The following is a 27712-nucleotide window of genomic DNA, read 5'->3' on the forward strand; positions in this document are numbered from 1 at the left end:
ATGGAGTCTTCTACCCATAAGCTCTACCATGTAGATGGCTTTGATTCCAGAGAATTTCTGGAGATTTACTTGTCAGATAAACCTGAAGTGGTCTTTGCAGAGGAGACCTTGAAATTCCCCATTGAAAATCTTACAAAAACGTTCACAGCTGGTATGTATCGTATTTTGCTGTTTAAGATTTTGTTTTTCATATTCGTTTTATTTGTTTCACTTTTTCCTAATTTTTTATAGAACATTATATCCCATTATCAATACCACATTGTGCCTAATGCAATCTCCACCTAGCCTGCTGCAGCCCATGAGGAGACTGGGTGGGGTGGGGGGGGGGGTTCTTAACTCCTCTTCGAGCTTAAATGAATTGATTTAAAACAACTGTTAATCATTAAATTTAAAAAAATTGGTTTTTTTGGCAGTGTGAAATGTTGAAGGTGGAAAGGCAAACAGTCATATCACCTCTAATCCTTGATCATGGAATATGATGAAGAATGTCTTATGGGCTGTTCACACGGAACAATTATGACTCAAAATTCCTTCAAACGAACACATTTGAGTCATAGTCGAGCAATGTGAACGCATGTAAATGCTCCCTGGTCAGTGCTTTACACAGAAGGGGAAGCACTGAGCAAGAAGCCCCAATGTAGAGGTGAAGTCTGTCAGTGTAAATGCTCTGTGCAAGCAGTGACGTCGGCGCTTGAGCAGTCATTAACCCAACTGTTCTCCCGTGGAGTAGAGTGATCACCCCCTTTGTAATCTCTGAATCTCTGAAGGTTTAATCTACTATTTTTTAAACTGTATCTGCCCTCAGTACGAGAAAGAACATATTATGGATAAGATTTCACCTGAAAAATAGTTAAAGATTTCGAGACTACTTAGATCTCTTCATCAGGCTTGTTAACCCTTTCCAATCCACTATCTGACGTCTAAAGACATTCTGATTGAAGGCTGTACAGCTCCGATGTCGGAAGACGTCCGGCAGGGTATTCTTACTGTAGATTACCGGCCGCTCTGTTGTCGGGGGGCCTCTCCAGCATGTCCCATACTGTAGTACTGGCTCTAGCCAGCAGATGGCGCCATTGTATAATGGCAGAAAGAGAAAAAACCCCTAGGAAATCCTGAATCCCAAATTGGATTGCAAAGGGTTAATAAGATGCCTGATGAAGTGACTTGAGTAGTCTTGAAAGATTGCTCTATTAACACAATTTGTTTTTTTAGGCATGACAAGGTCATATTTACAAGAGTAATGTGTTTCCCTTACCAAGAGCAATAACATTTTGTTCTACTGGCTAACACCCAACCAAACTTTTTCCCTTTTTTCTAAAATCTCAGTTATGGGAGGATTAATAGCTGCTATTATCTGGTTATTTTGGTTTACTCCATTCTGCTCCTGTCATTTCTTGAACTCTTCTCCTTTAATTTTTGAATCATTTTGATCTTAATATCCAGACTCTATTGATCAATGAAAAATGTCATTTGTTATATAGAAAATGTACCAACCATAATTTTATGTTCACCAGCAGCAGAAATCTTAATATGTTTACCATAGGGAGAAAGAGTGAGCAGAGATTATACCTGTGTTGTATCTAGTAGCCAGTAGAGTTGAGCGAACGGACTCTGTCGAGCTTGATACTCGTTCGAGCATTAGCGTACTCGATGGTGCTCGTTACTCGAACGAGCATCAAATCGTGTTCAACCCCGCCCCAGCTCTTGGCTCCTCCCCACTGTGACGTGCCTGTTTTGGCCCCACCCCCATCGTGACGCAGCACGTATCAGTTGAAAATGTTTGGTATGGCAGGAAGGGGGAGGGGAAGGGGGAGAGAGAGGGAGAGGGAGAGAGAGAGAAACACACGAACCAAGGGGAAAAAAAAAAGCTCGGGACCTTGCGTCCCACATACAAAAATGCTTGAGTCTCCCATTGTAGTCAATGGGGTTCGTTACTTTAGTAGAGCTCTCGAATTTTACGAAAAGCTCGACTCGTATAGCGCGGACCCGAGCATTTAAATCCCTCGCATGATGTTTGGTGGTCCCGTACGGCCCCCCGGCGCGGAGATTGGGGGAGCCATGCAGGTGTCATGGCTGCCGGGGTGGCTTGATAGACTGCCTGTCGGAATTCAGTATGACGTAATGCTACAGCATTACGTCATATTGCAGGAGTGATCAAAGTATCGCATGCTGTAGTCCCCCAGGGGGCTTAAAAGAAGAGTAAAAAAAAACAATAAAGTTTTATCAATTGTAAAAAAAAAAAAAAAGCAATGAAAGTTTAAATCGCGCCCCTTTTGGCATATCTATAATTTAAAAAAATTAAAATCATAAAAGAAAAATACATATTTGTATCGCCGCGTCCGAAAAAGTCTGATCTATCAAAGTAATGCATTATTTATCCCGCACAGTGAACGTCGTCCGGAAAAAAAATACCAAAAATGCCCTTTTTCAGTTACCATGTCTCCCACAAAAAATGCAATAAAAAGCGATCAAAAAGTCATATGTATTCCGAAATGGTACTAACGGAAACTACAGGACATCCCGCAAAAAATGAGCCCTCGATCAACCACGTTGACGGAAAAATTAAAAAGTAATGCAGACCCCCAGTAGTTGCCCTAGCTGGAATAGTGACCCCCAATAGTCATCCCAGCAGTAAAACAAACCCCCAGTAGTTGCCCCAGCAGTAATAGTGACTCTCAGTAGTTGCCCCAACAGTAATGCAGACCCCCAGTAGTTGCCCCTGCAGTAATATTGACCCCCTCCACACACACACACACACCACCCTTCAACTGTGTACAGTTGGCCGGTGGATGCTGCTGTTTGGCTTCAGCTCTGGACCATTAGTGGAATTGACTGAACTGCGCATGCGCAACGGAGGAGACACACATTCCCGGCAAGCCAACAAGCACTACTGCGCCTGCTTGACAAATGAACAGAAGAGACGGCTGAAATTGTCAAAACCAAGGATGACGGAATGGTAAGCACAGGGGGCGCACCAATTCAGGTAAGTTCATATCTTCTGCATGGCTCATTTACAAAGCACACACTATATTACTAAATGCTTTGTAATGGCCAAACAGAAGTGTATAGATCCATATGTCATGGCTGGACAGCACCTTTAAATCTCCCATGATCACTGTGTCATACTTTTTTAAGAAATTGGCCATGTGAAGTAGAAAGAGTTCATCCATATCTTCTGCTTGTCCCGGTGGCCTATAGTAAATGCCTACAATGGGGTCCTTTCTGTTGTTCTCTCCTTGTATTCTTACCCAAACAGTTTCTACAGAACTCCCAGCTCTGAAGCTTGAATCTCAGTGGAGATGAATGTTCTCCTAACATACAACACAACACCTCCTCCCCTTTTATTAGGTCTGTTTCTTATAGATACATTGTATCCTTCAAGCCTTGTATCCAATCATGTGTATCATCCCACCAAGTTCCCGGGATGCCTGTGGCATCATATTTCTCTTCCTGTGTTCGGAGCTCCAATTATCCTTGTTCGTTTAGACACAAATGCATGGAGCATGTTAGTTTGTGATCGGTGTCTCTTGCTCCTCTACCTTCCTTTCCTTATGACCTTTTTGTTGTTTATTAGAGATGAGGGAGCATACTCGCTAAGGACAATTACTCGATCAAGCATTGTCCTTAGCGAGTATCTCCTCGCTCGGGAGAAAAGGTTCGGGTGCCGGCGCAGGTGACAGGTGAGTTGTGGTAGTCAGCAGGGGGGGAGTGGGGGAGAGAGAGAGAGAGATCTCCCCTCCGTTCCTCCCCGCTCTCCCCCACAGCTCGCCACCGGCAGCCGAATCTTTGCTCCCGAGCGGGCAGGTACTCGCTCATCTCTATCGTTTATTCTTTCTTTCCACAAGGTACACAATTGTATTCATTAGCTGCATATTCTTTGTCTGGCTTTCCACTTCCTTTCTCCTAATGTTGCAGTGTTAAGCTCTCCTGATGAGTGCAGCGAGGCGCCTCCCAAATATATGTTTTCCTGTCTCTCTAAGGTGCAATCCATCTCTAGAAAAGAGTCCATCATGTAGTTAATCCACTCCATGGTGTAGAGATCCAAATCTTTTCTGACAGCATCATTGGCCATTTGGGAGTTCTTGGGTAGAAATGAACAGAAGACACATTTATGTTTTTGTGTATATTCATAATTTTTATGAATATACCCAAAAAAGAAAGCAAAAACCATGACAAAAAACATCCCTTGTGTTAATATTGGTGGATAGTAAAGTTGGTAGATGAAAGAAGTTAAAGCATAAAGGGGAACCACAGTGACACTATAGACCAGTGGTGGCGAACCTATGTCACGTGTGCCAGAGGCGGCACGCAGAGCCCTCCCTGCTGGCACGCATCGCCGTCGGCCGCTCACCACATTAGTGAATGCCTGCAGGGGCCGCGGCTCCCCTGCCAGCATTCACTCAGCGCTGCTTCACTCAAGCTCCTACTTGGTTAGCGAGAGCAGGGGGAGGAGGCATCTGACTGCACACTGACATCAGTGTGCACCAGCGATCAGGCAGAGGAGGAGCAGCGCTTCCATGAGGAGGAGAGGTAAGTATGTGGGGCTGGGGGGGCATTATGACCGCTGGGGAACCGCTGGGGGGGAGGGGGGCATTATGGCTGCTGGGGGACCGCTGGGCGGGGCATTATGACTGCTGAGGGGACCGCTGGAGGGGAGGGGGGAATTAATACTGCTGGGGGGCATTATTCCTGCTGGGAGGACCGCTCTGGGGAGGAAGGGGGGGGAATTATTACTGCTGTGGGACCCCTGAGGGGGCATTATTACTGCTGTGGGACCCCTGGGGGGGCATTATTACTGCTGTTGGACCCCTGGGGTGGGGCATTATTACTGCTGGGGAAGCGCTGGGGGGAGGGGGGCATTAATGCTGGGGGACCGCTGTGGGGGCATTATTACTGTGGGGAACAGCTGGGCAGGGGGCATTATTACTGCTGGGGGAACCGCTGTGGGACCCCTGTGGGGGGCATTATTACTACTGGGGGAACGTTGGGGGGGGGGCATTATTACTGCTGGGGGGCCGCTGGGGGGTATCACTCGAATTACTACTGTGGGCTGTCACTATTATTACTGCTGGGAGGCCAATGGGGGGGGTGTCACTATTATTACTGCTGTGGGATGTCACTATTATCGCTGGGGTATGTTTACATGCGGCAGAAATGGGCAGGGCTGTTTCACAATAGATAGGGTGCAGATTTTGACTGCTTTTTGGATGTGGAAATGCTGCAGAATTTTCCACAGTATTTTCCGCTGAGGACATTCTGCAGTATTTCCGCATCCAAAAAGCAGTTAAAATCTGCACGCTGTCTATTTTGAAGCGGCCCTGTAAAATCATACGTCGTGATAAGCCCCGCCTCTGACATGTTGGCACTTTGCGGTAAATAAGTGGGTTTTGGGTTGCAGTTTGGGCACTCGGGCTCTAAAAGGTTCGCCATCACTGCTGTAGACCATCTGGTTTATGAGTTAACATATGACTGTAGATGCTTCAATATTTGCCATTTATTCTTCCAGGTCTCATTAGAGGAGAGATCTTGATTGACCTCAGCATTGCTCCCATGATTCATCATTTGTACGCGGCCTGTGAGTTTTTCAAGCATATTATAGTGCTGAAGGCCACTGACCGATGCATCCTGGAGCTGAAAAGATGGCTGAACACACGGACCGGAGCGTTTCATTGGGGCCATGCCACACAGCTTCATGTAGACGCAGAGGGAAAGAGGTGAAATATTGGATCAACTATTAGGAGAAAACCTGCTGTCATTGTCATCATTGCTGGATTAGAAGTCATATGAAGCAGATCTAGGGCAGTGGTGGCGAACCTATGGCACGCGCTCAGAGCCTTCCCAGCTGGCACTCGTCGCCGTCGGCCACTCACAGCATTAGTAAATACTGGCAGGGGTGCCGCAGCTCCCCTGTTGGTATTCACTCAGCAGCACTGCTAGAAGTGCTGATCCCGGCCACACTGTGTTGTCAGTGTGCAGCTGGGATCCTCCTCCTCTGACGTCTCCTACTTGTTTCCGCAAGAGCAGGGGAGGGGAGGAGGTGTCCGGCAGCATGTCACAATGTGCTCCTGGGATCGGTGGCATCAGTGGCAGAAACAGCGCCAAGCAGAGGAGCTGGGGGGGGGGGGGATTTGGGTCTCAGAGGGGGGGGCACTATTGCTACAGGGGCCACTTTGGGATGTTGTTATTACTACTGGCTACTGTGAGATGTCACTATTACTACTGGGGACCACTGTGGGGTGTCACTATTGCCACTGGGGCTGCTGTGGGATGTCACTATTACTGCTGGGGGCTGCTGTGGGATGTCACTATTACTACTGGGGACCACTCTGGGATGTCACTATTACTACTGGGCTGATGTGGGATGTCACTATTATGACTGGGGCCGCTGCGCGGGGTCACTATAACCACCAAAGCAGCTCTGGGGGGATCACTATTAGCGCTGGGGCTGCTCTCGGGGAGTCACCCTTACTGCTGGGGCTGCTCTGCGGGGGGGGGGGGGGGGTCAATATCACTGCTGGGATATGTTTACACGAAGTGGAAATGCTAGGAAATGCTATAGAATGTCCTCAGCGGAAATTTCCGTGGCAAAATCCACAGCAATTCCGCATACAAAAGAAGTCAAAATCTGCACCCGGTCTATTTTGAAGCGGCCCTGTCCTTTTTAGAACGACGGGGGGTAAAATCATACATTGTGATAAGCCCCGCCTCCTGACATGTTGGCACTTTGTAGTAAATAAGTGGGTTTTGGGTTGCAGTTTAGGCACTCGGTCTCTAAAAGGTTCGCCATCACTGATCTAGGGGATGTTTCGGCATTATGTATTCTATCTACTCTATGTTATAACATACTTAAATAGTATTTTAGGCTGAAAATAGACTTTTGTCCATCCATTTCAGCCTATTTTCCTGCAATATTTATCCAAAAGACGGCAAAATACCTTAAGGAGGTATAAGCAATTTTCCTTAGAAAAAAACTTCCCTCCTGACTCCAAGTCCGGCCTTCAGAATAACTCCCTGGTCCAACAACCGTTGTGTAGTCATCAGTGACTGTAATATGTAACATTGTTACACTCAAGAAAGGTGTCCCGGCCCCTCTGGAACTCTTTTAGCATATTTACCATCACCACATCCTCAGGCAGAGTTCCATAGTCTCAATGCTCTTACAGTAAAGATTCCCGTTCTATGTTAATGTAGAAACCTTCTTTCTTCTAGACTTATGACATCCCTTGTTAAGGTGACAGTCCTGAGTATAAATAAATGATGGGAGGGATCTCTGTACTGATCTCTGATATATTTGCACATAGTTATTAGGTGGCCCCCTCAACTGGCCCTTTTTTTAATAAAAAAAAAACTATTTTGATGACCTCTATGCATATTGTAGTCGGCCCATTCCATTTATGGTTAAAGAAAAAGTTCTTCTGCGCTCAGAGGTCTATGTATGTATATATATAATGATGTATGTGTGTATGTGCCACCACAACTCATAAACGCCTGGAGCAATTTCAACCAAACTTGGTAGATATATTTGGGGGGATAAGACAGCCCCACTTCCCCTGAGGGCAGGTGGGGGAATGCCGGAATTGCACTTGAGCAGATGTTTTTTATTTCACAGTCTTATCTAACACAGACGATTTCTTCCACATATACTAATCTATTACACAGACGACCTCCTCCTCATATACCAATATATTACACAGACGACCTCCTCCTCCTCATACACTAATATATTTAATAAAAGACGTCCTCCAAAAATACTAATATATTACACAGACGACCTCCTCCTCTGCTCCAACTACCACACAGCTTCCCATCAGCACTAAGCCACTATGTACCACACAGAAATGAGCCCAGCACCCACTCTGAGAGCTGAGCTGTTGCTATTGGTAACACAAATTACAGGGGAAGTCAGTGAATGTTTGATTTTTAATTACGCCAGTAATCCACAGACCTCCTGCTCCTCAGATAGTATCTTGTGTCCACAGACAGGAATACATTCCTTAGGCAATCGAGGATTGAAAACTGTTGCTCATAGCAACCAATCACAGCACAGGTTTTATTTCACCTCAGCAGTATAATATATAGTTAATAGATTAACAGAGCATTGATCAGCATAGGTGTGCTTCCACGTATTTATGCGTATCATCTGCTATCCTCTTTTCTTTACCTAAAAATGTCCTATTTTGTATTGCATGCATTCCATATCGGGCTATATATATATATACTACCTGATATACCCGGCCGGCCTGTGTAATATATATATATATACTAGCTGATATACCCGGCCGGCCTGTGTAATATATATATATATATACTAGCTGATATACCCGGCCGGCCTGTGTAATATATATATATATATACTACCTGATATACCCGGCCGGCCTGTGTAATATATATATATATACTAGCTGATATACCCGGCCGGCCTGTGTAATATATATATATATATACTAGCTGATATACCCGGCCGGCCTGTGTAATATATATATATATATACTACCTGATATACCCGGCCGGCCTGTGTAATATATATATATATACTAGCTGATATACCCGGCCGGCCTGTGTAATATATATATATATATACTAGCTGATATACCCGGCCGGCCTGTGTAATATATATATATATACTAGCTGATATACCCGGCCGGCCTGTGTAATATATATATATATACTAGCTGATATACCCGGCCGGCCTGTGTAATATATATATATAGACTAGCTGATATACCCGGCCGGCCTGTGTAATATATATATATACACTAGCTGATATACCCGGCTTCGCCCGAGTTAATTTGGTCCTGGTGTTTATCTGGTGTTCACACGGAAAATCTTATGAAGTCGTGGTTACTTTAGAGATACCGGGAAAACATATGTTCACCATTTTGCATAGTTCTCTGCGTTACCCAGAAAACTCCACGTGGAGGCAACCATGCGACGTTTACTTTATATAAAACTAGCTTACCCATCGCACGTTGCGGCGAAGACATACATACATTCGTTTTTATATATCTAGATAACAACCAATCACAGCGCAGCTTTCATGTTACCTCAGCGGTATAATATATAACAACCAATCACAGCACAGCTTTCATGTTACCTCAGCGGTATAATATATAACAACCAATCACAGTACAGCTTTCATGTTACCTCAGTATAATATATAACAACCAATCACAGCACAAGTTGCATGTTACCTCAGCAGTATAATATATAACAACCAATCACAGCACAGCTTTCATGTTACCTCAGCGGTATAATATATAACAACCAATCACAGCACAGCTTTCATGTTACCTCAGTATAATATATAACAACCAATCACAGCGCAGCTTTCATGTTACCTCAGTATAATATATAGCAACCAATCACATTACGGCTTTCATTTTACCTCAGCAGTATAAGAAATTGCAACCAATCACAGCACAGCTTTCATGTTACTTCAGTATAATATATAACAACCAATCACAGCGCAGCTTTCATGTTACCTCAGTATAATATATAACAACCAATCACAGCGCAGCTTTCATGTTACCTCACTATAATATATAACACCCAATCACAGCACAGCTTTCATGTTACCTCAGTATAATATATAACAACCAATCACAGCGCAGCTTTCATGTTACCTCAGTATAATATATAACAACCAATCACAGCGCAGCTTTCATGTTACCTCACTATAATATATAACACCCAATCACAGCACAGCTTTCATGTTACCTCAGTATAATATATAACAACCAATCACAGCACAGCTTTCATGTTACCTCAGTGGTATAATATATAACAACCAATCACAGCACAGCTTTCATGTTACGTCAGTATAATATATAACAACCAATCACAGCACAGCTTTCATGTTACCTCAGTATAATATATAACAACCAATCACAGCACAGCTTTCATGTTACCTCAGTATAATATATAACAACCAATCACAGCGCAGCTTTCATGTTACCTCAGTATAATATATAACAACCAATCACAGCGCAGCTTTCATGTTACCTCAGTATAATATATAACAACCAATCACAGCACAGCTTTCATGTTACCTCAGCAGTATAATATATAACAACCAATCACAGCGCAGCTTTCATGTTACCTCAGTATAATATATAACACCCAATCACAGCACAAGTTGCATGTTACCTCAGCAGTATAATATATAACAACCAATCACAGCACAGCTTTCATGTTACCTCAGCATTCTCAATATCCAGGAATTGTCTTGTGATACGTTCGGCGGATGCATCATTTTGTAGTTGAACACGCCTCCCGTTGCTCGTAATGCCTTTTGCTTTCGTGCTTGAGATGGAAATCAAACGATCTTTGTCTGGGGGGCATAACTGTCGGCGACGCTCGCACGGGCCCCACCTATCGTAGGATAGTTGTACTATGCCAGTAATCTTCCCAGGAGTGTACTCAACAACTTTCCAAAGTCTCATGGCGATCGGATGAATGGTGTAGTAGCGCATAAAGGACAAACAGACAGACATACATTCATTTATACATATCAGGAAGTGAGAAAATTACATTCCGCACGTAAAATTTGGAAGCTAATTCTATTGCGCATAGAATTGAATAATCGAGTTGGGACCCATTAGCTTTTCCTATTTATGACCTAATCAATGCTCGTGCCAAATTTCATGTTTCTATTACATTGGGAAGTGAGAGAATTAGATTACATACATAAAATTTGGACGCTAATTCTTTTGCGCTTAGAATTGAATAATCGAGTTGGGACCGATTAGCTTTTCCTATTTATGACATAATTAATGCCCGTGCCAAATTACATCGGGAAGTGAGAAAATTAGATTTTGTACGTAAAATTTGGACGCTAATTGTTTGGCGCTTAGAATTGAATAATCGAGTTGGGACCCATTAACTTTTCCTATTTATGACATAATCAATGCTCGTGCCAAATTACATTGGGAAGTGAGAGAATTAGATTCCGTACGTAAAATTTGGACGCTAATTCTTTTGCGCATAGAATTGAATAATCGAGTTGGGACCCCTTAACTTTTCCTATTTATGACATATTCAATGCTCGTGCCAAATTTCAAGTTCTTATGACATCGGGAAGTGAGAATTTGATTCCGTACGTAAAATTTGGACGCTAGTTCTTTTGCGCTAGAATTGAATAATTGAGTTGGGGACTCAATAGCTTTTCCTATTAATGACATATTCAATGCTCATGCCAAATTTCATGTTTCTACGACATCGGGAAGTGAGAGAATTAGATTCCGTACATAAACTTGGACGCTAATTCTTTGGTGCTTAGAATTGAATAATCGAGTTGGGACCCATAAGCTTTTCCTATCTATGACATAATCCATGCTCGTGCCAAATTTCATGTTTCTACGACATTGGGAAGTGAGAGAATTAGTGGCAATGATGGAAATCGAACGATTTACGTGGGGTGGGGGCGTAACTATCGACGACGCTCGCACGCGCGCCATTTATCATAGCATAAATGTACTATGCCTATAATCTTCCCAGGAGTGTACTCAACAACTTCCCAAAGTTTCATGGCGATCGGATGAATGGTGTAGTAGCGCATAAAGGACAAACAGACAGACAGACACGCAGACATACATTCAATTTTATATACATAGACTAGCTTACCCGTCGCGCGTTGCTGCGAAGACAGACAGACATTCATTCGTTTTTATATATCTAGATAACAACCAATCACAGCGCAGCTTTTTTAGGTTACCTCAGTGGTATAATATATAACCAATCACAGCGCAGTTTTGATGTTTCCTCAGCTTTATAATATATAACACCCAATCACAGCGCAGCTTATATGTTACCTCAGCAGTATAAAATATAACAACCAATCACAGTGCAGCTTTCATGTTACCTCAGCAGTATAATATATAACAACCAATCACAGCACAGCTTTCATGTTACGTCAGCAGTAAGAGAAATAACAACCAATCACAGCGCAACTTTTATTCTGCCTCAGTAATATAAAAAATAGCAACAAATCACAGTGCAGCATTGATTTTACCTCAGCGGAATAATATATAGCAACCAATGACAGCGCAGCTTTTATTTTACCTCAGCATTCTCAATATCCAGCAATTGTCTTGCGATACGTTCGGCGGATGCATCATTTTGTAGTTGAACACGCCTCCCGTTACTCGTAATGCCTTTTGCTTTTGTGCTTGAGATGGAGACTAAACGATCTTTGTCTGGGGGGGCATAACAGTCGACGATGCTCGCACGCACCCCACCTATCGTAGGATAGTTGTACTATGCCAGTAATCTTCCCAGGAGTGTACTCAACAACTTTCCATTAACTTTTCCTATTTATGACATAATCAATGCCCGTGCCAAATTTCAAGTTTCTATGACATTGGGAAGCGAGAAAATTAGATTCCGTACGTAAAATTTGGACGCTAATTCTTTTGCGCTAGAATTGAATAATCGAGTTGGGACCCATTACCTTTTCCTATTTATGACATAATCAATGCTCCTGACAAATTTCATGTTTCTACGACATTGGGAAGTGAGAGAATTAGTGGCAGTGATGGAAATCGAACGATCTACATGGGGGGGGCGTAACTGTCGACGACGCTCGCACGCGTGCCATTTATCATAGAATAGCTTTACTATGCCAGTAATCTTCCCAGGAGTGTACTCAACAACTTCCCAAAGTTTCATGGCGATCGGATGAATGGTGTAGTAATGCATAAAGGGCAGACAGACAGACAGACAGACACACACGCATACATACATTCAATTTTATATATATAAATGACATCGGGAAGTGAGAGAATTAGATTCCGTACGTAAAATTTGGACGCTAATTATTTTGCGCTAGAATTGAATAATCGAGTAATAATTCTCTTGACCCATGCGGCCGGGTATCTGTTGCCGGTCGACCAAGTAAAGCACATGGGTTTGGGTGCTGGTAATAATGTGTAGCAGAAATAACATTCAGTTTGCAAGTAAAGCGTGAGTGAAAGATTGTTAACGTAGACAAAAAGAAAAACAAAGACTAACGACGAGATGTCAGATTTTAGTGTTACGAGGGGCAGCGATGAGCCAGATTGAGGTTTAGCAGTGATCAAGTTTTGAGTTGGGGGGGCTGGATCTTTATTAGGTTGCTGCCAAATAGTGAATCCAAGGGTTCCAGGCGGTCAGGAAACCCTCTCTATTTGCTGTCTCCCAAGCCGCCAGTTCCTCAAATCTGTAGATCTGGAAAACTTTGTCCCTCCAGAGGTCCAGGGTGGGGGGTGATCTTTTCTCTCCATAGGAGGGGGATACTTAATTTGGCTGTTGACAGGAGTATTGTCCGCAGATGTTTCTTCGATGGTGTGAATTGTGGAGAAGGTTTCCATATAAGGACCTCTTCTGGGGTAAAAGTATATGAAGATTTTGTCGGTAATTTTTTCCCAGAAGGGTTTTATAGCAGGGCATTGCCACCAGATGAGTAGAAGGGAACCTCTGTCAGCTTCACATCTCCAGCAGTTATTGTTTGGCGAGAGGTTGGCTTTGAATAGGCAGTCAGGTGTTTTATACCATCTGGTAAGGATTTTGAAAGAGTTTTCTTGAATCCAGACTAGAGATGAGCGAACGTACTCGTCTGAGCTTGATACTCGTTCGAGTATTAGCGTGTTCGAGATGCTCGTTACTCGTGACGAGTACCACGCGATGTTCGAGTTACTTTCACTTTCATCTCTGAGACGTTAGCGCGCTTTTCTGGCCAATAGAAAGACAGGGAAGGCATTACAACTTCCCCCTGCGACGTTCAAGCCCTATACCACCCCCCTGCAGTGAGTGGCTGGCGAGATCAGGTGTCACCGGAGTATATAAATCGGCCCCGCCCGCGGCTCACCTCAGATGCATTCTGACAGAGATCAGGGACAGTGCTGCTGATGCTGGAGCTGCTATAGGGAGAGTGTTAGGAGTTATTTTAGGATTCAAGAACCCCAACGGTCCTTCTTAGGGCCACATCTGACCGTGTGCAGTACTGTTGAGGCTGCTTTTTGCAGTGTTGCACTTTTTTTTTTGTATATCGGCCGTGCAGAGCATTGCGTCCTCAGTCTGCAGTAATTTTACATAGTCCAGGGCCAGTAGTGGTGAGGCAGGGACAGTGAAAGAGATATACTGTGTATATAGGCAGTGGGCTTTTCCAAAAAAATTTGGGAAAAAACATTCTATTTGGGCTGCCTGTGACCGTCCTGAGTGTACTGCGTCTCTGCTGGGGGTAGTAGTCCTAATTAATACGCAGCCAGCTAAGTGTTACAGCAGGCTTGCGCAAAATTCTTTCCTGGCTCTGCTGTGCGTTCCGTAAGCGAAGTCAGCCTCCAACCACAGGCCAATAAAGCGGCACATTTAATTACAGCGTTCTGTTTCTGCACTACTGGTAATACACCATGCTGAGGGGTAGGGGTAGGCCTAGAGGACGTGGACGTGGACGCGGGTGAGGACGCGGAGGTCCAAGTCAGGGTGTGGGCACAGGCCGAGCTCCTGATCCAGGTGTATCGCAGCCGACTGCTGCGGGATTAGGAGGCACGTTTCTGGAGTCCCCACCTTCATCCCACAATTAATGGGTCCACGCGGTAGACCTTTATTAGAAAATGAGCAGTGTGAGCAGGTCCTGTCGTGGATGGCAGAAAGTGCATCCTGCAATCTATCGACCACCCAGAGTTCTGCGCCGTCCACTGCTGCAACTCTGAATCCTCTGGCTGCTGCTCCTCCTTCCTCCCAGCCTCCTCACTCCATTACAATGACACATTCTGAGGAGCAGGCAGACTCCCAGGAACTGTTCTCGGGCCCCTGCCCAGAATGGGCAGCAATAGTTCCGAATCCTCTCCCACTGGAGGAGTTTGTCGTGACCGATGCCCAACCTTTGGAAAGTTCCCGGCGTCCGGGGGATGAGGCTGGGGACTTCCGGCAACTGTCTCAAGAGCTTTCAGTGGGTGAGGAGGACGATGACGATGAGACACAGTTGTTTATCGGTGAGGTAGTAGTAAGGGCAGTAAGTCCGAGGGAGCAGCGCACAGAGGATTCGGAGGAAGAGCAGCAGGACGATGAGGTGACTGACCCCACCTGGTTTGCTACACCTACTGAGGACAGGTCTTCAGAGGGGGAGGCAAGGGCAGCAGCAGGGCAGGTTGGAAGAGGCAGTGCGGTGGCCAGGGGTAGAGGCAGGGCCAGACCAAATAATCCATTGCAACCTTTGTCACGCCAAGATCAGCCGGGGAGCCACCACCAGCATGCGCAGACATATGATGGCCAAGCACCCAACAAGGTGGGACGAAGGCCGTTCATCACCTCCGGTTTGCACCGCTGCCTCTCCCCCTGTGCCCCAACCTGCCACTGAGATCCAACCCCCCTCTCAGGACACAGGCACTACCGTCTCCTGGCCTGCACCCACACCCTCACCTGCGCTGTCCTCGGCCCCATCCACCAATGTCTCTCAGCGCACCGTCCAGCCGTCGCTAGCGCAAGTGTTGGAGCGCAAGCGCAAGTATGCCGCCACGCACCCGCACGCTCAAGCGTTAAACGTGCACATAGCCAAATTTATCAGCCTGGAGATGCTGCCGTATAGGGTTGTGGAAACGGAGGCTTTCAAAGGTATGATGGCGGCGGCGGCCCCGCGCTACTCAGTTCCCAGTCGCCACTACTTTTCCCGATGTGCCGTCCCAGCCCTGCACGACCACGTCTCCCGCAACATTGTATGTGCGTGCCCTCACCAACGTGGTTACTGGCAAGGTCCACTTAACAACGGACACGTGGACAAGCACAGGCGGGCAGGGCCACTATATCTCCTTGACGGCACATTGGGTGAATTTAGAGGAGGCTGGGACAGAGTCAGAGCCTGGGACCGCTCACGTCCTGCCCACCCCCAGAATTGCGGGCCCCAGCTCGGTGGTGGTATCTGCGGCGGTGTATGCTTCCTCCACTAAACCACCCTCCTCTTACGCAACCTCTGTCTCGCAATCAAGATGTGTCAGCAGCAGCACGTCGGCAGCAGTCGGTGTCGCGCGGCGTGGCAGCACAGCGGTGGGCAAGCGTCAGCAGGCCGTGCTGAAATTACTTAGCTTAGGAGATAAGAGGCACACGGCCCACGAACTGCTGCAGGGTCTGACAGAGCAGACCCACCGCTGGCTTGCGCCGCTGAGCCTCCAACCGGGCATGGTCGTGTGTGACAACGGCCGTAACCTGGTGGCGGCTCTGCAGCTCGGCAGCCTCACGCACGTGCCATGCCTGGCCCACGTCTTTAATTTGGTGGTTCAGCGCTTTCTGAAAAGCTACCCACGCTTGTCAGACCTGCTCAGAAAGGTGCGCCGGCTCTGCGCACATTTCCGCAAGTCCCACACGGACGCTGCCACCCTGCAACATCGGTTTAATCTGCCAGTGCACCGACTGCTGTGCGACGTGCCCACATGGTGGAACTCTACGCTCCACATGTTGGCCAGGCTCTATGAGCAGCGTAGAGCTATAGTGGAATACCAACTCCAACATGGGCGGCGCAGTGGGAGTCAGCCTCCTCAATTCTTTACAGAAGAGTGGGCCTGGTTGGCAGACATCTGCCAGGTCCTTGGAAACTTTGAGGAGTCTACCCAGATGGTGAGCGGCGATGCTACAATCATTAGCATAGTAACATAGTAACATAGTATGTAAGGCCGAATGAAGACATTGTCCATCTAGTCCAGCCTGTCTATCCTACTGTGTTGATCCAGAGGAAGGCAAAAAACCCCAAGGCCAGAAGTCAATTAGCCCTTTTGGGGAAAAAATTCCTTCCCGACTCCCTAATGGCAATCAGACTGTTCCCTGGATCAACCCCTAATAGTTCCTACCTGCCTATATACCAGGATTGACACTTAACCTAATATTTATATCCTGTAATATCCTTCTTCTCCAGAAAGACATCAAGTCCCCTTTTAAACTCCTCTATGGATTTTGCCATCACCACTTCCTCCGGTAGAGAGTTCCACAGTCTAACTGCTCTTACAGTAAAGAACCCCTTTCTGTGTTGGTGATGAAACCTACTTTCCTCTAATCGTAGCGGATGTCCTCTTGTTACCGTCGTGGTCCTGGGTGTAAACAGATCGCGGGAGAGATCCATGTGTTGTCCCCTCATGTACTTATACATGGTTATTTGGTCGCCTCTTAACCTTCTTTTTTCTAGAGTAAATAGTCCCAATTTTGATAGCCTCTCTGGGTATTCCAGTCCCGTCATTCCATGTATTAGTTTAGTCGCTCTTCTTTGAACCCCCTCAAGCACTGTGACATCTTTCCTGAGCACCGGTGTCCAGAATTGTACGCAGTATTCCATGTGAGGTCTGACAAGTGCCTTATATAGTGGGAGGATGATGTTCTCGTCCTTCGCCCCTATTCCTCTTTTGATGCACCCCAAGACTTTATTTGCCTTTGCAGCGGCTGACTGGCATTGGTTACTCCAGTTTAGTCTATTATCCACTAATACCCCCAGATCCTTTTCCATATCACTTTTCCCTAGTGGTACCCCACTAAGTGAATATTTGTGACATCCGTTCCTCTTGCCCATGTGCATAGTCTTACATTTTTCAACATTGAACTTCATTTGCCATTTTTCTGCCCAAGCCCCCAGCTTATCCAGGTCCGTTTGTAGCCGCACATTGTCCTCCGTTGCATTAATTACATTGTATAATTTTGTGTCATCTGCAAATATTGATATTTTGCTGTGCAGCCCCTCTATCAGGTCATTAATAAATATGTTGAACAGAGTGGGGCCTAATACTGAACCCTGTGGCACCCCGCTAGCGACTGTGGTCCAATCAGAGTACGAACCATTTATTACCACCCTCTGCTTTCTATCGTTGAGCCAATTTTTTACCCACTTACACACGTTTTCGCCCAGTCCGAGCTGCCTCATTTTGTATATTAGCCTATTATGTGGCACGGTGTCAAAGGCTTTAGAGAAGTCCAGATATACAAGATCAATAGATTCTCCCTGGTCCAGCTTAGAGCTTACTTCATCGTAGAAACTGATCAGATTTGTCTGACATGAGCGACCCTTCATGAATCCATGCTGGTGAGGAGTTATTCCCTTAATCTCCTTGAGGTACTCATCGATGGCGTCTCTCAGAATCCCCTCGAAAATTTTTCCCGTTACTGAAGTGAGACTTACTGGCCTGTAGTTACCAGGCTCACTTTTGCTCCCTTTTTTGTAAATTGGAACCACGTTGGCAATGCGCCAGTCCAATGGTACTACTCCGGTCTTGATAGTGTCTAGAAATATAAGGTATAGCGGCCTAGCTATCTCGTCACTTAGTTCCTTTAGTATCCTTGGGTGTAATCCATCAGGGCCCGGTGATTTATCAATTTTAGTTTTCTTTAGACGCTTCCGCACCTCCTCCTGCGTTAGGTATGAGATATTTTGTGAGGGGTTCGTTTTATTCCCCTGCACCTCGTGTGGCATTTCCTTTTCTTTGGTGAACACACTTGAGAAGAAACTGTTTATTAGATTTGCTTTCCCTTCGTCATCATCAATGATTTCCTCTGCTATGCTTCCTGAGAAGTTCCCTGCAAAGCATAAAGGCAGACACTTTGCGCTCGGAAACGGAGGCGGGGGAAGACAGTATGTCGCTGGATAGTCAGAGCACCCTCCTGTCTATATCTCAGCGCGTTGAGGAGGAGGAGGAGGAGGTGGAGGAGCATGAGGAGGAGGGGGAAGAGACAGCTTGGCCCACTGCTGAGGGTACCCATGCTGCTTGCCTGTCATCCTTTCAGCGTGTATGGCCTGAGGAGGAGGAGGAGGAGGAGGAGGATCCTGAAAGTGATCTTCCTAGTGAGGACAGCCATGTGTTGCGTACAGGTACCCTGGCACACATGGCTGACTTCATGTTAGAATGCCTTTCTCGTGACCCTCGGATTACTGGGTGTACACACTGCTCGACCCATGGTATAAGGAGAACCTTTGCACTCTCATACCTGAAGAGGAAAGGGGTTCAAGAGTGATGCTATACCACAGGGCCCTGGCAGACAAGCTGATGGTAAAATTTTACCATCCGACAGCGCTAGTGGCAGAAAGCGCAGTTCCGAGGGCCAGGTAGCAGGGGAGGCGCGGAGATCAGGCAGCATGTACATCACAGGCAGGGGAACACTCTCTAAGGCCTTTGACAGCTTTCTGGCTCCCCAGCAAGACTGTGTCACCGCTCCCCAGTCAAGGCTGAGTCGGCGGGAGCACTGTAAAAGGATGGTAAGGGAGTACGTAGCCGATCGCACGACCGTCCTCCGTGACGCCTCTGCCCCCTACAACTACTGGGTGTCGAAGCTGGACACGTGGCCTGAACTCGCACTGTATGCCCTGGAGGTGCTTGCTTGTCCTGCGTCTAGCGTCTTGTCAGAGAGGGTGTTTAGTGCGGCTGGGGGAATCATCACGGATAAGCGTACCCGCCTGTCAACCGACAGTGCCGACAGGCTTACACTCATCAAGATGAACAAAGCCTGGATTTCCCCAGACTTCTCTTCTCCACCAGCGGACAGCAGTGATACCTAAGCAATACGTAGGCTTCACCCGCGGATGGAAGCATCGTTCTCTATCACCATCAAAAACGCGGACCTTTTAGCTTCATCAATCTATGTATAATATTCCCCCTCCTCCTCCTGCTCCTCCTCCTGAAACCTCACGTAATCATGCCGAACGGGCAATTTTTCTTAGGCCCACAAGGCTCACTCATATAATTTTTGTAAACAATTTTTATAAGTTTTAATGCTCATTAAAGCGTTGAAACTTGCACCTGAACCAATTTTTATTTTAACTGGGCTGCCTCCAGGCCTAGTTACCAATTAAGCCACATTAACCAAAGCGATTAATGGGTTTCACCTACCCTATTGGTTGGGCATGGGCAATTTTTCTGAGGTACATTAGTACTGTTGGTAAACCAATTTTTTTGGGCCCTCGCCTACAGTGTAATCCAATTAATTTTTTGCCCACCTGCATTAAAGCTGACGTTACATCATCTGTGCTGGGCAATGCAATGGGATATATTTATATACCGCCGGTGGGTTCCAGGGAGCCACCCATGCTGTCGGTCCACACGGAGTTGTAACTGTATGTGTCCACTTATAAAGAATCCCAGTCTGACTGGGGCATGCAGTATGGGCCGAAGCCCACCTGCATTAAACCTGACATTACCTCAGCTGTGCTGGGCACTGCAATGGGATATATTTATGTACCGCCAGTGGGATCCAGGGAGCCACCCATGCTGTTGGTCCACACGGAGTTGTAACTGCATGTGTCCACTTCTAAAGAACCCCAGTCTGACTGGGGCATGCAGTGTGGGCCGAAGCCCACCTGCAATAAACCTGAGATTAGCTTTGCTGTCCAGGGCACTGCAATGGGATATATTTATGTACTGCCGGTGGGTTCCAGGGAGCTACCCGTGCTGTTCGTCCACACGGACTTCACAATAGGGAGTTGTACCTGCCTGTGTCTACTTATAAAAAACCCCAGTCTGACTGGGGCATGCAGTGTGGGCTGAAACCCACCTGCATTTAATCTGACGTTAGCTCTGCTGTCCAGGGCACTGCAATGGGATACATTCATGTACAGCCGGTGGGTTCCAGGGAGCCACCCATGCTGTGGGTGCACACGGAATTCCCATTGCGGAGTTGTACCTGCCTGTGACTATTTATAAAAAAACGCGGTCTGACTGGGGCATGCAGACACCTTGACAGAATGAATAGTGTGTGGCACATAGGTTCCCCATTGCTATGCCCATGTGTGCAGCTCCAGATGGCGGTGGCACAGGATTATATTTCTCATTGCTTCTGTACAGCATTGTGGGCAATCGTCCAGCCCCTTTTAAAGAGGGTCGCTGCCTAGCCGTGCCAACCCTCTGCAGTGTGTGCCTGCAGTTCCTCCTCATGGCAGACGCACTTATAAATAGACATGAGGCTGGCGTGGCATGAGGGCAGCTGAAGGCTGCGCAGGGACACTTTGGTGTGTGCTGTGGACACTGGGTCGTGCAGGGGGGGGGGGCAGCATGTAACCCAGGAGAAGTGGTAGCGGAGTGTCATGCAGGCAGTGATTGTGCTTTGTTGGAGGTAGTGTGGTGCTTAGCTAAGGTATGCATTGCTAATGAGGGCTTTTCAGAAGTAAAAATTGTTGGGAGGGGGGGGGCCCACTCTTGCCGCTATTGTGGCTTAATAGTGGGACCTGGGAACTTGAGATGCAGCCCAACATGTAGCCCCTCGCCTGCCCTATCCGTTGCTGTGTCGTTCTCATCACTTTCTTGAATTGCCCAGATTTTCACAAATGGAAACCTTAGCGAGCATCGGCGATTTACAAAAATGCTCGGGTCGCCCATGAACCCTCGAGCATCGTGAAAATTTCGTCCCGAGTAACGAGCACCCGAGCATTTTGGTGCTCACTCATCTTTAATCCAGACGCATCTGGAAAATTCATGCGAGTTACTGAGAACCCTCTGGGTCTCTTTCTTGTTTAGGGAGATTTTTAGTTCGCTTTCCCATTCTCTAATAAACCAAGGTTTTTCTGGAGCTTGGTTAAGTAATAAGCCTTTTTTACAAGAGGGTCATATTTTTCTTTGGAAGGGGTGTAAAGGATAAATAACCCTCGAACCAGAGGGGGTCTCTTATTCTGTAACAGAAGATTTTTTGACATTTCTTGATAGAGTCGAATACATCTAGGCTCTCTATGAAGTTAAGTGGTTTGTCTGGGATTAATATTTTGATTTGAGATGGGTTGGTAAGACGGCGACTTTTCAATATCTCAAAAATAGTCATTGAACTTTATAAACTGAGTCCAGGTTCCTGATATCTCCATCGGTTTGTTAGCTAGTATTGCCAAAATTAGCGAGGCTGGAGTCATTGGGTCTAATTTTGTCTGGGGTTCTGTAGCGGGGCATAAGGAGCAGACTACCTTGATAGTGCCTTTCGTGGTAGGGCTGAGATTTGAGAACGTGGTTGTTCACCAGAGTCCCAGCCGGCTGAAGTCCACAGAGAGTTTTTTGCATAAACGGGGGGACCTACATTCACATACAGAGGGATGCAAAATAGGAGGGAGAACAACAACTGTCAAATTATGAGAATTATGGATCAGCAGTCGGTTTGCTTCTGGGAGTTCTGCGCATTGTAGTGAGCTTCCACCCATCCGGCCCAATGAGATGTGCTATCTGGTGTTGCAGCTGAACCGGGAGCCACGAGGGGATGTCGATTGGTGGAATCTCTAATTTTAGCCAAGCTTCTTTGAGGTCCTCTGGCGATCTGATGGAGATTTGTTGACCCTCTTTAAAGGTGGCCAGACCAAAAGGGAAGAGCCATTTTATTGGAAGCTTTTTTGCTCTCATGGCATCTGTTAGGGGCTTTAGGATCCGACTCTTCGCCAGTGTGCTTGGAGCTAGGTCCTGGAAGAGTAGGATCTTGGAGTTTTCTAGGAGGACGTTCTGAGCCTCTCGTGCTTCTTGGAGGATGGCTGAAGTGTCCACATAGCTAAGGAGGCCACAGATTACATCTCTTGGCAGGTCTGTAGAAGAGGGTTTAGGACGTAGTGCTCTGTGTATGCGTTCTATTTTTATGTTTTTTGCACGTTCCTCTCCAAGAAGTGTCTGAAAAATCAGCGAGGCTGCGGACTCGAGCGCTTCTCTGGCAATGGACTCGGAGATCCCTCTGAAGCGTATGTTCTTGCGTCTGCTCCTATTTTCTTGGTCCTCGAGTAATAGCATGGCCTGATTCAGCTGGTGTTGTTGTGCTGTTAGGTTGGCCTGCAGTGCAGAGCTGTGGAGGAGTATATCCTGTTGAGTGTTTTCTAGTTCTTCGACTCTGTGCCCTATGTGCTTCACTTCAGTTTTGATGTCAGCTAACTCCTTTAGGACAGGCGAGATAGCTTGTGTTAGGAATTGCTTAAAGAAGGCTTTTGAGATTGCTCCTTGGTCTTGGTCCTCGTTGTGATCTGAGGTGATCGATGTACTGTCTACATCAGAGTCCTCTATATCTAGATCTGGTAGGGCGTCATTTGGGGCTTTATTTTTCTGTGCAGCTGGGGAGCTGTGTTTTTTCTTGAGATATTTATCCATCTCGTTTTGGTTTTTGCTTGGTCTTGGAGTTCCCGTCTGATCTCTACTCCTATCTCTGCTGGTCTTTACCATTCTTGTGCTTGGTTTTCAATCTTGAAGATAAAAGAAGTCTGTGCTGAGGTCTTGTGGAGGCTCGCCCCGCATTAGTTTAAATTATGCATAAGTATGCAGCATTGTTCCCTAGTAGGGATTATTAGATTTTAGTTTGCAGTTTTCAGCCCTCGTCTGTGTGGGGTGGATCTTTGTTGTACACCACCCAGCGGGGGTGGGGATGTGGCCGGACTATCGCCGGGTCTTGTGCCTTTAGAGCTGGAGCTCCTATTAGCCAGGGTGTGGGGGGGGGGGGGGGTGGATCCGATCTTCCCAGGTGATTGAGTGGGACACGTTTGCTTGCAGTGACTGTCAGTCTGCAATTTTCATTTTTGGCCGCTTGGTCGTGGTAGAGCAATGGTAGTTTAGGCTCTTTTGCCAAGCAGCAGGCTTATTTTAACGTTTTAAATGTAATTCTTTGTAGCTGCAAAGAGGCAGTGTGCAGACCTAGTATAGGAGCTTTGGGCTGCAGCTATGGTGGTTTGTGGGGGTTCTTCTGCAAGGACCCAGCCAAAGTCCTCCAGGGGGTTAATAGGGGGCTCTGCTGTATGTACTTTCCCCGCAGCCAGGAGTGGTAAATATGGCGGCCGCTGCTTGGTGAGGTCCCCTGCAGGAACCCTGAGGTGTGTAGAGCGGGGGGTTGGAGCCTTCGGCAGGGCGCTCTGTTTCCCCAGCGGCAGAGTGAGGTGCTTCCAAGACACTGACGGTTCCCGGGAGCCCGCGGACCGGAAGTGGAGCCTAGCCGGGACCAGCGCTCCAGGAAAGCCCGCAGTTCCTGATGGTGAGCGGGTCGCAGTCTTTCAGTGTTTGTTAACGCAATCTTATGCAGGCTTCCAGGGGTGAAAATCTCGCAAGAAATCCTGCCGCGGAATTTCCGCCCGTCTGCAGGCGGCCTTATTTGGTATCTCCTGATTCTCCTTGCATCTGCCCCCCCCTGGATGTCCTCTGGACAGAGTGTCTTTTTCACTTTCTACACAGTTCTACCTACTTGGACCGATGGGTGGACAGCTAACCCATCCAGGTTATGAGTTCTTTCCTTTTTACTCACAAACAAAATTGAATGGCTGTGATTGGTTCATTGAGCGCTGCAGTGATTGCCTGGGCACTCGAATCAGAGACAGCACTTCCTGGAGGCGAGATTTTTAAAACCCCTGACCAGGAAGCGCTGGCAGAAGACTAAAGACAAGTGTCGGAGCTTCAGAAGGAGAAGTGCGGCGGCGCGTACAGCGCCTGTTAGGCAATATATTGCTTTTTGGGGGGGTTTCACATGTAGCTAGGACTTATTGACGGGGTAGGGCTAAGATTTCAAGCTCTCCCAGCCCCATGAATATCGCGAGACTTTGTAGCGCCACAAAATCGTGATACTGCTTCGCAATCCTATGCAGATGGCCGTGCGAAATCTTGTGCGGCAAACAAACCGCGGTATGTCCTATTTCAGAAACATCACTCACCCGGCGCTGGCTCCGGTCTGCGCATGCACCGGCTGCTCGGCAAGCCGGCACATCAAACAGCCGGAGCTGCGAGCGCGGGTGAGTACGCGCTGGTCCCTGCAGGCGCTTGGGTTGGGTCCCGCGGCAAGAATCCTCGCCGCCGGATCCGACCCGCCCGTCTGCAGGCGGCGTAAGCCTGACACATAGTACTCTGGTCTTGGTTGACTCCAAGTCTTTCTGTTGCAGCCGTGCTGAGGCCTGCACCTTGCCTGCAGGCCAGACCAGGTTTTGGGTGTGCCCTTGCTTCTCCTGGAGCTGAGGGGTGTGGTAGCTGCAGGAGGAAGGTCAGTCAGCACCCGGTGCTGAGTAGCCTGGCTCCTATTTAAACAGTGCCAGCATTATCTCCTGTGCTGTTCAATCACTTCAGTTGTCTTTTGGACAGTGACGGAGCAACACAGCTTGGCGGAAGCTCTCCATGCAAGCTAAGTTCTTTTCTGTTTTCTTTGGTTCTGTTTCGATTCTATTTTGTGCTAGGGCTCCCTGATAGGGACTCGTTAGTGGCCCAGGCACGTGTGCTGGCTCGCACTTGTCAGAGCGATCGGTCCGCCGAGTAGGCAGGGCCCCCTCCCAGGTTAGGGGACTATAGGGAGAGTATTCCCCATAGTGTTATGTTTCATTTGCACAGTTGTGCCTTTGATTTATGTTATTGAGGTTGCACGTCCGGAGGACGCAACACTTTCTACCCGCACTGGGAGCCAACAATCTACAGATTAGTGATATATAGTGGTAACTGCTGAGCTGTGATGCCCATAGTGATGTCAGTGGGATAATTACTTTCCTCATTTTTCCCATTTCTTTCAGAGAGCAGTTACAGGACAAAGAAGAAAAAATGAGATCAGCAGTTCAACATGTTATGAAATGTGACTTCGAGAAAGAAAATATAATAGAACCGCTGGACCTCCCACCAGCCGACTGTATTATCAGTGTTTGCCTTCTAGATGTTATCAGCAAAGACCATGATGATTTCAGGAGATGTCTTGGGAAGTTCCCAAGGCTGCTGAAACCTCGGGGACATCTCATATTATTTGGGACTTTAAATGCAACCTATTTCACAGTCGGTAAAGACAAGATCCATATTCTCAGATATGATGAGGATTTTGTCAGGAATGCTCTAGTTGGAGAAGGCTTTGTTATTGATTGCTGTAAGGTCAAGGAGACAAAAGTTGTGAGTGACGTTTGGGACTATAAGGGAATCATATTCATTGTTGCTCACAAGGAGAAGTAGAAACCTAAATTTAAGTCTGCCAGTTAAGGGTGACTACCCACTACAGTTTTTTTTATCTACAGGGGTCTATTGCGATTTTGCGCGATCGCGATTTTAACATTACAAGTCCCATAGACCCCTGCAGATATAAAAACTGTAGTGGGTGGTGACCCTTATAGTTCATATGTAAATCTTTAAAATGAGATTTAATATCCAAACCCGAGCTTCCTGAATGATCTAACTCACCTACGTAACTCCTACAGAATTCTCTTAGCCCCTTAACGACCAGCCCATAGACTTTTTACGTCCTAGCTTGCTGGGCCTTATTCCCTGAGGACGTAGAAATATGTTTCCTGCAGGGATTAAGGCCCTGCAAGCTGAGGACATGGCAGCTCCATGCTGCCGGCTCCGGGAGGTAGCCAGCGACCTGGAGCTGCCATCCCGGGCCCCGGTCACATGATCGCCGGCATTTACCGAATGCCGGCAATCATATAAAAGTTAATAAAAAGTTTAAAAAAGTGAAAGATTCAGCTGCCGCGGTGGATCGGATCCATCGGGGCAGCTAAAAGTACTCACCCGCCTTCACCACGATGACCGGCGATGTCCCAGCCTCCAGGTCCCGTCGGCGCCTACTGCGCATGTGCGCCAGTCATCATACGTCGGGCGCGCGCTTGGAAGGCGCGCGCGGCCCGCGAAATTTTAAAATTCTTCTGCTCCCGGCTCCCATGTGTAGCCCAGAGCAGAGGGATGTCACCGGGAGCCGCTGTATGCAGTTCCCGGTTTTTAAAAAGTTAAAAAAAAAAATTAAAAAAAGTTTACGTTTCATCTCCCCTCATGGATCATATCCGTGAGGGGATATGAAATAACGTACCTAAGGCACCTCATTTATCCGTGGACTTCACCACGGCTTCTGCGCACGCGCCCGCCGCCAAGATGGCGGACGCATGTGCAAAAGGCACAGATTGCCAGGGTAATTTAAAATCCCCCTGCTCCTGGCTACCAAACGTAGCCGAGAGCCTGGAGATTTCACCGGAGGCCCGCAAAACGCGGTTCCTGGTCACGTGATCGCTGTTTTCCAATTGAAAACGGCGAACATGTAAAAGTAAAAGAAATTAAAATTTCACCTCCAATCACAGATCAGATTCGTGAGGGGAGGTAAAATTACTTACCTAAGGCCTCCGGCGATGTCCCCCGACGGGATCTTTATCCAAGGACCTTTCCCCAACTTTGGCGCATGTTCCCATTAGCAAAATGGCGGACACAAGCGCAAAAGCTGTTGAGGGGCCTGGAAATTCAAAGTGTCCTTGCTCCTGGCTACTAAATGTAGCCAAGAGCCTGGAGCAGTGAGCGAGGGCCGCAGTGAGCGGTCCCCGGTCACGTGATCGCCGTTATCCAATAGATAATTGCGATTACGTAAAATTTAAGACACAGTTGAAGTTTGATGCACCTTTCCTTTTGAGCCCCGTTGTGCATGCAGACATAATATTAAGGCCACAATGGGTATGTCTCTGAAAACAGGTCAAAAGGGGGTATCCACCTTGGGGTGAACTTTTTCATTCTTATGTACGCTATACAAAAAAAAATGTTTTTAAAATGACACAATTGCCAAAAAAATTAAAATCGTAATTTTTTCCCTCTGCTTTGCTCAGATTCATTCAAAAACTGTGGGGTTAAAATATACAGTACACCCCTAGGTGTATGCGTTATGTGGTCTAGTTTTCAGAATGGGGTCATTTGTGGGGGTTCTCTGTCGTTTTGGCCGCTCAATGGCTCTACAAGTGGGCAATGGGGCCTAAAACGCCTTCACGCAAAATGTCTGTTCTGAAAGCCACCGGCTGCTCCTTTCGTTTTGGGCCCCGTTGTGAATACGGACATAATTTTAGGGCCACAAT

At 47.0% G+C, this 27712-nt stretch overlaps 1 protein-coding gene across 1 annotated transcript; it reads left to right on the forward strand.

Annotated features, from left to right (window-relative positions):
* On the forward strand, positions 1-25841 carry LOC136631677 (nicotinamide N-methyltransferase-like). Its single transcript, XM_066605964.1, has 3 exons — positions 1-151; positions 5507-5714; positions 25418-25841. The coding sequence occupies exons 1-3, from the start codon at positions 1-3 to the stop codon at positions 25839-25841; spliced, it is 783 nt and encodes a 260-aa protein (XP_066462061.1).
* The last annotated feature ends 1871 nt before the right edge of the window (positions 25842-27712 follow it).

Source organism: Eleutherodactylus coqui, chromosome 6, assembly GCF_035609145.1.
Source record: "Eleutherodactylus coqui strain aEleCoq1 chromosome 6, aEleCoq1.hap1, whole genome shotgun sequence".
Classification (NCBI taxonomy): Eukaryota; Metazoa; Chordata; class Amphibia; order Anura; family Eleutherodactylidae; genus Eleutherodactylus; species Eleutherodactylus coqui.

Coding starts and splice junctions, on each gene's coding strand:
- LOC136631677 (XM_066605964.1), top strand. CDS start 1: ATGGAGTCTTCTACCCATAAGCTCTACCATGTAGATGGCTTTGATTCC. Junction 152..5,506: donor TACAAAAACGTTCACAGCTG/GTATGTATCGTA, acceptor TTATTCTTCCAG/GTCTCATTAGAGGAGAGATC. Junction 5,715..25,417: donor GTAGACGCAGAGGGAAAGAG/GTGAAATATTGG, acceptor CATTTCTTTCAG/AGAGCAGTTACAGGACAAAG.